The 12,601-nt window shown below is 42.7% G+C and overlaps 1 protein-coding gene across 8 annotated transcripts in view; it reads right to left on the bottom strand.

Moving 5' to 3' along the window:
* MAP4K3 (mitogen-activated protein kinase kinase kinase kinase 3) overlaps positions 1-12,601 on the bottom strand; it is a 294,708-nt gene that overhangs the window by 97,492 nt on the left and 184,615 nt on the right. For all 8 annotated transcript variants that reach the window (XM_033936081.1, XM_033936082.1, XM_033936076.1 and 5 more), the window contains one exon: positions 1,982-2,040. In XM_033936081.1, coding sequence (XP_033791972.1) covers positions 1,982-2,040 — 59 coding nt within the window. The remainder of the gene's footprint in view (positions 1-1,981; positions 2,041-12,601) is intronic.

Raw genomic sequence — 12,601 nt, 5'->3', positions numbered from 1 at the left:
CACGGTATGCCGCTTGGAAATTGCCGAGACCACCGCATCCACGACCGGCGAAGCTAACGTAGCCCGATCCCCTTCAGGAATGGGATACAGGCGAGCCATGCTGCGCGCCAGCCGAAACGGCGTCTCCGGCGTTTTCCACTGCTCCAGGATAATATCCCGAATATCCTGATGCATAGGAAAAGAGCGGGAAACGGTACGGATCCCCCGCAACAGGGGGTCCCCCACACGCGGAGTCTCCGGCGGCGCGTCCTCAAAACGCAAAACCGAAGAAACCTGTTGAATAAGGTCAGGCAACTCATCTTTCTGAAAAAGACGCACCACAGACGCCTCGTCACTGGAGAACGGGAAATCCGACAACCCGCCGCCAGCTTCCGTCCCCTCCAGAGAGTCCTGGAATTCCTCAGAAGGGTCCAGGTCCTCCTCCAGACCGACCCGTTCCTCCGACCACAAATTCTCGTCCCACGACACCCGCGGACGCTTGGACAAGGGAGGCGGCGGAGGGGACGTCACGCCAGACGAAAGAGGCAAAGCCGCAGGAAGCGCGGAGGAAAAACCACCCCCCGAGACCCCCTGGGCGCAACCGGGACCCCCAGCCGCCTGAAAATAGGCTCTGCATAAAGAAAAGAAAAATTCAGGAGAAAACCCCCCCGAGGGTCCCAAGGGACTCCCTGCCACAGCAGGGGACCCAGCAGAACCTTGCCCCTGCATAGTCAAAACAGGGGGAAGGTCACCTGAGGTGGAAGACAAAATGGAGGGGCCAGACAGAGAAGATGGCGTCTTTCCCGCCAAAACAGCTCCCTCCACAGCCTGCAGCGGCTGAGAGACCTGAAAAGTCTCAGCCGCTAAAACAGGCAAGCCGGCATCAGCTGTCAAAATATCAGCTGAGAGGGAATCCTCAAAAACCCGACCGTCGGCGGCTCGGGGAATCCCTCCGTGGGCGGACGGAGAAGACCGGGCTTCTCCTCCGTTCCCTGCCGACTCGCGAGGCACCATCGGCGGGGAGCTCTGGGCGCCTGCAGCCGCTGCCGACGGAGCTCCTCCACCGCACCGGCCTGAACACCGCTTGCACAGGCCGGCCGCGAGTGCCTCGCGTCTGGAGCACAATGAGCACTTTTTCCCTTTAGAAGTGCTCATTGCTCCATACGCGACCTAGCTGTAAAAAAGTGCCGGTTAGTTGAAAAAATACAGTAAAATACAGTTTTCTTAAAGGGATACAACCCTCCAGACCAGCACTACCTCAGGATTTTTTTTTTTTTTTTTTTTTTTTACAGAACAGACTCCACAGGCTCTCAAAGCAATAGTCTTGCTTGATTTAGGGGGCAAGGCTTATTGCTGAGGCTCCTCTAAAAAAATGTGGGGAGGTGGAGGAAGTGGGGGGAGGGACCCCGCTCGTGACCCGCCGGGTTTGACACCCCCGAGGTCGGACGAACCCCCAAACAGAGTCCGTCCAAGCTCCGTCCGGCTAAAAACAGGGACAATAAACCCCTTAAACAAATTCCAACAGCCCTACCAAGGGAGATGGGTACAGATCACTCAACACCTGCTGGAGACTGAAAGAAGACTGAGGGAAATAGAGAGGAGGGGCTAGGATATACTGTCCCAAAGTTTTGTTTTCAGTCTCCACCTGCTGGTCATGATTAGATATATACCCATTCGTAAAGTTAACCTCTACTGGTCTGGAGAGTGCTAAAGAAATAGGTGATACTGTCCAGGTCAAGTGGTTTATGCCCAAAGGATAAAGCAGTGGTCAATGGCATCCTTTCTCCTCATCTGAAATAGACTGACACTTAACAGGTTTGATCCCTGTCCTCCAGCCTATTTATGCTCTTTATTTAGCCCCTTTCAAATAAACCATTTCAGGATTATAATATTTGAATATGCAATCTTTGGGCTCTAAATTTAGGTAAAGTAATAAAATCAGACATTTTTAAACAAACAATAATAAAGGTGGTTTAGGTTTTTTTTTTTAAAGTATACTTACTTGTTAGTACCTAGGAAATAATCACTCTGAGATCCCTGTCCATATTCTAGCTGCAGATCCTGAAAGTACAAAAAATGTCTTTCTATTAGTCATCTAAAAAGAATGAATAAAAACAACACACAGACAACACAAACTAACATATTACCCAAACAACTCAAACTGTCAGGTATACATTTTAAAACTGAAGTTCATAGAGCTTTTATTTATATTGTCATCATCACTTTTTGTTTCACACTTTTCCAACTGGCTAGAGCTAAAGTCATGTTACAGCACATTAGGCCTGATTCTATAAATGGTGCCCTAGTAAGGCGCTGCTAGGCGCTGTCACTGAGGCCACCTAGCAACGCCTAACTAATAGCCGTGCCTAATCTAAATTAAATCAATTAGCTTAAATGGCATGGTAATTAACCATACCATTGAAGATGAGTAATTAAAAATTAGGCATGGAATTCCACGAGGTGCCTTCTGATGTAGGCGTGGTTTGGGGGGCAGAGAATAAGCCTGATTGAGTAAGGCATTGCTAGGTGTCTGAGATGGGCGCCAGTGAATTAGTCCAGCTTAAACCTGGCCTAATGTAGCAGTATGTGCCTTTAGGATGCCTAGCGATGTCTATGTCCACTTAGGTGCCATTAGGTGTGATTCTATAAACGGCACCTAGTGGTTGTGACAACTGCAACGAGTGGTGCCTACAATGTAGGCATCTCTAGGTGCCATTTATAGAATCTGGCCCATTGTGTAATTATGTTTAATGTCTAAAACATATCTGGAGGTAATCTCTGAAAGATGACACAGGAAGTAGCAGAATAGTAATTTGAGAAAAAGGTGCAGTTAGTAGTAGAATAAGTAGGAAAAATTGTAGGGAGGATCCAAGACAGTTAAAGTGGCTGGAAGAAAATATGTCATGTAGAACAGATGGTGAAACTTGAGAGAATAAAGTTAGATGAAAAGTTTAGAATGGGGGATAAGAGTGCCTTTTCACTTATTATACTTAGCTAATGCTATTATCACTGGTAGCCAATGCAACAACTCCAATATAAGGTGACATATTGCCCACAAAAAACTTCTAATTATCTCACTGCTGTATTTTGAGCCAATTGGAATCGGCAGGTCTGGTGTGGTAAGCCTAGATAAATTGCATTACAATATTCCAGTCTCAACAGAATAAATGCCTGTAAACCATTTTGAATAGACTTGGTTCAACAAACAATATAAAAATGGTGACAATGGTAAAATTACATCTGTTGTAAATTCTTTGGCAATAAATCTGACCTCAGATGACCTATGTGTAGAGACCCCACTGCAGAGAGTTGATTCTTGAATGCCAATTGTGAATCCAAGTACACCTCCTAGATTCCATACCTGGGTAAATGATATCAGGTGACCCTCAAGACTAACCTGACACTATGGATACAACTCCTGTTTATCCATATAACTGATTTTCTATAATTCAATTTCATTCTATTTGTTTTGAACGGTGTCAGGTCAAAAGCGCGCCAGGACAAAGGCGCGCCCAGACAATTGAGCGCAGCGCGGAGGCGCGCGCCGCTCAAACTTACTGTTTTTAGGGCTCCGACGGGGGAAAAAGTTAAGTTTACAGTAAAATGTGGAGGGTTACAAACCCCCCAAACCCCCCATAACGCCGGCGCGATGTCTATTAAGTAAAGTGGGGGGGGTTCCCCAACAAAACCCCCCGTCGGAGCCCCTAAAAACAGTAAGTTTGAGCAGCGCGCACCTCCGCGCTACGCTCAATTGTTTGGGCGCGCCTTTGTCTTTCGCGCCGTTGTCTATGAACTGTTTTGAACCAATCTACAGCCACCAAAAGACTACTTGATATTATGTTCTTGTTCCTCCTTGCCATCACTTTTCACTAGCATTAGTATTCAAGGTGGCAACAATTCTTCATACTGGCTGTTGAAGTGGTTTTGTGGAGCATATGGGCCAGTAGTTAGAGCTACAGCATCAGTACCCTGAGGTTGTGGGTTCAAATTCCATGCTGCTCCTTGTGACCCTGGGTAAATCACCTAATCCCCCATATACTCCCAGGGGTATAGACAGTACTTTAGGTAAACTGTGAACCCACCAGGACAGACAGGAAAAAATGCTTGAGTACCTGAATGTAAACCACTTAGGCTATAAGTAGTATATAAATTCTATAAATAAAGACTTTTCACATATTAAAAATAATTTAATCTATTTCATCCAAAACTCTGATATCTCCATGGAATGCTTTCAATCTCCCCTCTCAGAAATCTTTACAAAAAGTTCTAATGAAATTTAATCTCACCACATTTAGCCTTGATCCTACGCCCTCTAGTTTGTTTAAAATTCTATCACTAGGCCTTCTTAAATTTATGCACATGATTGTCACAGCCAGTCTTTCTTTAGGAACTTTTATAACACTAATAAAAACAGCTGCTTTTTGTCCAATTCTTTAAAAACCTAGTCATGATCCCACCATTCTATCAACCAATTTCCAATTTGTCATTTTTGAGTAAAGTGCTCGAGTATTGTATTCTCACAATTATAACTGCATATAGACTCCATGAATATATGAGTATTACATTCTCAGCAATCCATCTTTAAAGCTGGTTTAGCACAGACAGGCCTTGCCACCCAGTTGAAATTCATAGCAACTTAAGACAAAGGGTTCATCGCCCTGGTTTTATCTTTAGATTTCTTAGCATTGTTTGATTTAGTTCATCATATGCTCTTATTATGGCAACTTTCAACGCTTGGCGTGACTGATATAGTACCATATTGGTTCACCTCTTTCCTTCAGAATCAGGTTTAAAGTGAGCATATCCAACAGTACACATCTTGCCAACATCCTTTAATCTGTGGGGTCCACAGGGCTGAACTCTCTCTCCAATTTTATTCATCCTTTTCCTTAGTCCTTGAACTCTTCTGATGCAAACATCTGGCATAACTGTCTTCTAATACGCAGACATTATCCATTTAGTATATTATACTACTATCAACTATTTGGACTTCACCTTCTTCAGATGGGTCCAGATGCAGTTGCTGCATGGCTACATGACAATCACCTAGTTCTGAATCAAGACCATGGGCATACCCTATTGGATTACAGGCCATATTGCACCATCATACAGTATTTAGTACCCATTCAGTTTGGTAAAGCTATTCCATCATTCAGTTATAGCAAAGATACTTACCTGTAGCAGGTGTTTTCCGAGTACGGCAGGCATAAGAACATAAGCAGTGCCTCTGCTGTGTCAGACCAGAGGTCCATCATGCCCATCAGTCCGCTCATACGGCGGCCCATCAGGTCCAAAAACCTATATTTAACCCTATATCTATACCCTTCTATCCCCTTTTCCTTCAGAAAATTGTCCAAACCCTTCTTGAACTCCAATATTGTACCCTGTCCTATCAAGCCCTCTGGAAGCGCATTCCAGTGTCCACCACCCGTTGGGTGAAGAACTTCCTAGCATTGGTTCTGAATCTGTCCCCTTTTAATTTTTCCGAATGCCCTCTCGTTCTTGTAGTTTTCGAAAGTTTGAAGAATCTGTCCCTCTCCACTTTCTCTATGCCCTTCATGATCTTGTAAGTCTTTATCATATCTCCTCTAAGTAAGTCTCTGCTTCTCCAGGGAAAAGAGCCCCAGTTTCTCCAGTCTTTCAGCGTATGAAAGGTTTTCCATACCTTTTATCAAACGTGTCGCTCTCTTCTGAACCCTCTTGAGAATCGCCATATCCTTGTTTAGGTACGGCGACCAATATTGGATGCAGTACTCCAGATGCGGGCGCACCATCACCCGATACAAGGCAGGATAACTTCTTTCGTTCTGGTTGCAATACCCTTCTTGATTATACCTAGCATTCTATTTGCTTTCTTAGAGGCCGCTGCGCATTGTGCCGACGGCTTCATTGTCTTGTCCACTATTACCTCCCAAGTCTCTTTTTTGGGTACTCTCACTCAATAACTGCCCTCCCATCGTGTAGCTGTACCTCGGGTTTCTGTTTCCTACGTGCAAGACTTTACATTTCTCTACATTGAACATATATTCTCACATGTGAGTAATGTCATCCACAGAACCCAGAAATAATCCAACTAGTCTGCAGTAAACAAGTCAACCGATGAATAACAAAAGGAAAGAACCGCAGAGACGATGTACACTGAGATCACCATATTTTATTAATTTTAATAAAGTAGCCTGGTGCTTTGTACATCATCTCTGCAGTTCTTTCCTTTTGTTATTCATCCACAGAACTCAGTAGACACAGAAAAGTGCACTGTCACTTTAAATCTTTAGGTAGTGGCCATACCGTATGTGTTGGTGCCTTTTCTTCAGATGTCAGCTTGCAGGATTCATCAGTTCAGTAACAAAGATAAAAGGCAATTAGGTGAGAAGGGTGGGCTTTGAGAATAAAGGCTTGTTGTCCTTGGAGAACACCTGCTACAGATAAGTATCTCTACATTCTCCGAGGCAAACAGACATAATATTCTCACATGTGGCATAATACTTACAAGTTGCCAGGATCATGTTTATGGAAGATGTTTAACATTTAATATACAGGGAAATTTGGCTTTAAATAGAGAACAGATTGTGCAGAACTGCTTGCCCAAACCAACTCTCTCTTCTAGAGTTGTGTTCTAAGTAATGAGAAGCAAACGTATGAATTGAGGACCGAGTAGCTGCTTTGCAGATTTCTTCAACAGATGCAGTGTGAAAATGAGCTACTGAGGCTATTACCTGGTCTTGCAGCTTCAGCACCGCCTGCATACACACAAAAGAGATACAGTCTGCTAACCAAGTGGACATGTTTCTTTTGGAAACAGCAACTCCTAGCCTATTAGGATCAAAGGCGACAAAGAGCTGGGAGGACTCTAAGCAGTTTAGTGCAGTCCAGGTACACTAGAGCACACTTTCAGTCTGAAGTGTGAAAGGCTGCTTCTTCAGGATGGGACGGTGGCTTTAGAAAGAAAAACAGGCAAAACGATGGACTGGTTGAGGGAGAATTCTGAAACTACTTTAGGAAGAAATTTCGGATGTGTTTCAAGGACTACCCTATCGTGATAGAACCTTGTATAGGGATAATCCAATACAAGTACTTCACTCACATTTTGAGAGATGTAAGCAACTTAAAAGAAGCTTTCATAAGAGCAGAAAGAATCACGTTAAGAACTCAAGCCACAGGAGGAGGCTTGGCAGTGATTTTGTACGGAATAGGCCTTTTATTAAAAAGGCTACTGAGTGAGTTTGGTTGTCAAGGCAGGGATGAAATGCACTGATAGCACTGAGATGTACTCTAACCGAATTGTTTTTTTAGACAGAATTAGAGAGGTAGAGAAGGTAGGTGAGGATGGATGGAAGTGGACATGAGATGGGTTCCAGAGAATGTAATTCACACCAGGAAGAGAAGAGTGTCCACTTAAAGTGAAGATAACGCTGAGTGGAAGATTTCCAAGACACTTCAATGACAGTAGCTGAGAGGCAAAAGCCATTTACCTGTTTGATAAAAGAAACCATGCTGTTAGTGCTAATGAGTAGGGTTTGGATTGAAGGTAAGATTCCTCATTCTGAGTGAGTAGTGTTGGAAATAGTTGCAATTTCTACTGTTTTTTGGTTGAGATTTCTAGGAGGATTGGAAACTAATCCTGGCATGGGCAGAGAGGCACTATTAAAATAATGGTGCCCCAATCCTACAAAGTTTGAGTAGATTTTCCCCTAGAACAAAGATTGGAACAAATGCTTAGAAGAGTTTGTTCCCTTAGTGAATTAGAAAGACTTCCAATGCAATGTGATTGTAGGCAAAGAGTCTGGAACAGAATTATGGAAGTTTGTCATTCTAAGGCAGGGGTGGGTAACTCCGGTCCTCAGGGCCAGAATCCAGTTGGGTTTTCAGGATTTCCCCAATGAATATGCAATGAAAGCAGTGCATGCACATAGATCTCATGCATATTCATTGGGGAAATCCTGAAATCCTGACTGGATTCCAGCCCTCAAGGACCGGAGTTCTCACCCCTGTTCTAAGGGGACGTGAAGAGTTCTATATCCAGTGTTCCCCGAAGAGAGAAAATTGGATGAAAGACTGTTGTGCTGAGAGACCATTCGTGAGACTGAAAAAGTCAGCTTAATTTGTCTGCCAATACATTATGCTTTCTCATCAAGTAAACTACCCTAAGTATCCCCAGTTCCAAATCTCAACTGCCTCCAGACAAAGGGAAAACATTCCCATGCCTTCTCGTTTGTTCAGAGAGAATATGATGACCTGGTTGTTAATACGGACGAGTATTACCTGTTGAAGGAGGCAGAGTCCTGTAATATTTTGAGAGTGTTCCCTATCACTCGCAGTTCTAGAAGTTTGATAAGGAGGTTCTGTTCATGGTTGAGACATCACTCCCCGAGTGTGGAGACTGATTAGATGAGCTCCCCAGCCTAGCATCGAAGCATCTGTGGTTAGATGCTTTAGGCGGGGTGGAGGCTGGAAAGGAAGACCCTGAGCAAGATTTTGTGCTACCATACACCACTGGAGAGAGTGCCATAGATCTGGGGGTGATTTGAACTAGAGAGGAATCCAGTGGAACTGGAACATTATGTAAATAAGGCCCACTATGGAATTCTGAAGTGAAGGCATGCAAATAGGGTCACATGAACAGTTGATACCAAACAGATGGCATGAGGAAGTGCACTTGAGGGTGTTTGACACAAGTAAATGAGATTGTTGATCCTCTGCTCATGGAGAAAAGCACAACCTTAACTGGTGTTCAAGAGTGCTCATATGAATTCCAAGGTTTGAGACGGCTGTAGATGTGACTTTTGGTAACTGAAGGCAAACAGTAGAGGTTTGATGAGACAGACTGTTGAAGTTATGATATGCTGAGTAGCCTGTGATGATGAAGCCTTGATCAACTAGTCATCTAAGTAGGGAAATACATGACACCCCCATGAGCGAAGGGTTGCCACAATTACTGCTAGTATTTTGTGAAGCAGGAGGCGCAGAGGCTAGTTCAAATGTACTGGAAGTGTCGGAAATATATGTGGAAGTGAAGATACTTCCTGTGAGCAAGTAGGATGGATATGTGAGTGTAGGTTTCTTTGAGATCTAGAGACCAAACCCAATCTCCTTTTTCTAGTAGGGGAAGGAGGATTCCAGAGAGACCACATGAAATTTCTTCAGCAAAAATCTGTTTACACCTCAGAGGTCTAGAAAGGGTCAAAGGCCTCCAGTCCTTTTTGGGATCAGAAATACTTGGAGTAGAACTCCCAACCTCTCTCCTGCAGAGGAACAAGTTCTATTGTGTTTACCTGGAGAACGCCCAAAAGTTCCTAGTAAAGGAGTGTCTTTTGGAGAGAGTTGAAAAGAGACTTTTGGTGGGTGATTTGGAGACTTTAAATCAGACACAGGGCATAGCCCTATTAACAATTTGAAGCACCCACAGATCTGTTGTGATGAGAGTCCAACATTTGCAATGATCTCTAGAAAAGAGCCAAAAGGATGACTGCTGTTTGGACTGAGAATGAGGTTAAAACTAGTGTGTCTTTTGCATGGGAACGCTAACCAGAAGACCTACAGGATGATGAATATGGCCGACTATAACAATGTTTTGTGTTGTAGTAATATGAATGTCTTGACAGAGCAGAGTATCTTCTAGAAGAAGACGACAACAGACATTTGAAGCATAGAAAAAGTTGACATGCTGTCTGTCTGGTTAATTTTTAATTTTATTAGCCAATTCTTCAACCTTGCCTCCAAATAGATCATTACCCTTGCAAGGAACATCTGAAAGGAGTTTCTGGACTGGTTTCCAGATCAAAGACTCCGAGTCAAGATAAATGGCACATAGCAATTGCTACTGCTGATGTTCTAGAAGAAATATTAAATGCATCAATTTTTCCTCTAACTAGGAACTTTCTCATAGTGAACAAGTTCTTGGATAAGAGTTGTGATTTTTTAAGTTTCTCTTGAGGGAGGAATGCCTCATACTCTGACAGTTGTTTAAGCAAAGATTCTTAAAAAGAACTGGTAGTCCATAATTCTATTTATGAGTAAGGATGAGTGAAAAATGCATTTATCAAAAGCATCTAGTGTTCTGGCTTCACTTCCTAGAGGAGCAGAAGCATAAAACCTTGAACTGTGTGAGAGTTTTAGAGCAAATTCCACAACTACAGAGTGAAGTTGAAGTTGTGTTCTCTCAAACGCTACACACTTTTATATTCTGTACATTGTGTCAATTTTTTTTAACAGCTACCTGGACTGACAGAAGGGTCTCCCAGTTCTTAAATAGGGTATCTATCATGCTCTAAGTCAGGTGTGTCAAATGTTGGTCCTCGAGGGCCACAATCCAGTCGGGTTTTCAGGATTTTCCCAATGAATATGCATGAGATCTATTAGCATATAATGAAAGAAGTGCATGCAAATAGATTTCATGCATATTCATTGGGGAAATCCTGAAAACCTGACTGGATTGCGGTCCTCGAGGACCGACATTTGACATCCTTGCTATATGTAAAAGCTCAGTGAAGTTCTTCCTCCATCTCCATTTTAATGGGAAGAGCTTGACCCATTTGCCTTATAAAGCCAGTAAAGGATGACATCACCCATATGTGAAAATATTATGTTTGCTAATCCTTGGAAAACTTAGGGCTCCTTTTACTAAGCTACGATAGCGGTTTTAATGCGCGCTCAACGCGTGCAGAATTGCCGCATGCGCTAGACCTAACACCAGCATTGAGCTGGCATTAGTTCTAGCCACATAGCGTGGGTTTAACGTGCACTAAAATTCTGCACGCGCTAAAAACGCTATCGCAGCTTAGTAAAAGGAGCCCTAAGTGTTATTCTTGATTCACAACTTACTTTCTCTGAACAGATCTCCAATGTGTTAAAATCAGGATACACTGTACTATGCTTTTGTAGTTTCTCAGTTGAATTACTGCAATGCAGTATATGCAGGTATTTTTATATCGAACCTTAAACACTCACAGACATTGCAGAACACAGCTGCTTGTGTGCTGTGTAGAGAATGTTGTAGAGACAATCACTCCACTGCTTAAACAATTACACTGGTTACTAGGATGGTCCAAAAAAAATATATATATATATCAAGTTCATGGGACATGATCTCCACAAGTCTATTTTTGTTCTATGCCTGGCTACTATTAATTGTATCAAATTATAAATCTATTGGTAAACATTTAGAGGTCACTCAATGACTTAATTTAATACATAAAATGCAAGTACAGAATTTATATTAATTTTCTATCTAAACATGAATTGTGAGCAAATGCACATGAAAAAAAGTTTAAATACATTATGCAGTGTATCGCAAACTGTGTGCTGCGGTACACTGAGGAAGAGGAGAGATGCCGGCGCCAGATGACTGTCTAAAGGACATGCCTCTCGCAAAGAGAGGCATGACCTGTAAGCAATCTCCCAACACTGGCACCTCTTCTCTCTGCCGGCCCTTCTCTCCTCTCAGCACAAGGCCTGTTTGAAGGGCCTTTGTGCATGAGCCGATGCCAGCGAACTTTCGGGTGTCTCGAGCCAGGGACACTAGGTTTAGTGTGGCCCGGCTCAAAAAAATTTGCGAGACACTGACATAATGTGTTACTTACAGCTGAAAATAAGCTTGTTGGCCTAATGATTGCATTATTCAATATTCAGTGATAACCAGTAACTGTCATTATTCCACAGTAACTATGTTATATGTGAATGCTGAATGGTTGTCCTATATTCAGTCAGTATACATCAGTGTGACTTTGGAGCAAGTTTATAGGCTGAGCAACAAGGCGAAACAGGAGCTGCTTCTGCTCCTCATTCTTTGTAAGACCTGAATTATACTGCTGCATTAAGGCAATTGCTCTTTCAGCGGAGTCATTGATTACTGTCATTGATGCTGACTGCTTCAAATACTGGTAGATTGGATCATCTCTCCAGTTTGCAAGATCTTTAATCAGAAATTCTTGAACCTTTTCTTGTCCATTTGTGTAAATACCATGATCAACCAAACAAAACTGTGCATACACCACACTCAAAAAGTACATTTTAGTGATTTTGGCCCATCAGAAGAATACATGGAATACTGTTCAGCATAGCATGATGCATGAACATCACTTCTTCATCAGTCCATACTTTTAAATATCATTTTTTTTAAAAATATAAATATTTTTAAATTCTTGAAAATTATTCCTCAAAATATACTCCTTATGGTATAATCAAAAGATTTTCTAGCACTTATCTTTAAAGCCATATTGGGGGGGGGGGGTTTTGAATGCTAACATGAATTCATGTTTCACCCCGACCAGGCTTTCACAAGGCAGATCCCCCTCTGAAAAGATTCTGCAGTGTAGAAGTGCTCCCAAACTGGGTGCTTTCAACACTATATTAAAGAATACTGTTCTATGATACCAGGTCGATGGAACCAAGAGACTCAGGAGGGCAGTCAAGACATCTGGACTTTATTTCATAGCTTAGTCTGTTATAAAAAAAAAAAAAAGGCCAGATCAGCCAAAATTTCTGACAAGTATCACAGATGTCTGGTGAATGTTGTTGACGCAGCCTTGGCAACAGCCTTGTTCAGATATTTCTGGAGTTCTGAAAGCAGAAGCAAGTCGTTGAGTGGTGCTTTTACAGGAAGAGATGCTTCATGTCAGTAGTG

Source organism: Geotrypetes seraphini, chromosome 3 (genome assembly GCF_902459505.1).
Source record: "Geotrypetes seraphini chromosome 3, aGeoSer1.1, whole genome shotgun sequence".
Classification (NCBI taxonomy): Eukaryota; Metazoa; Chordata; class Amphibia; order Gymnophiona; family Dermophiidae; genus Geotrypetes; species Geotrypetes seraphini.
This window is presented reverse-complemented; position numbering and strand designations above follow the sequence as displayed.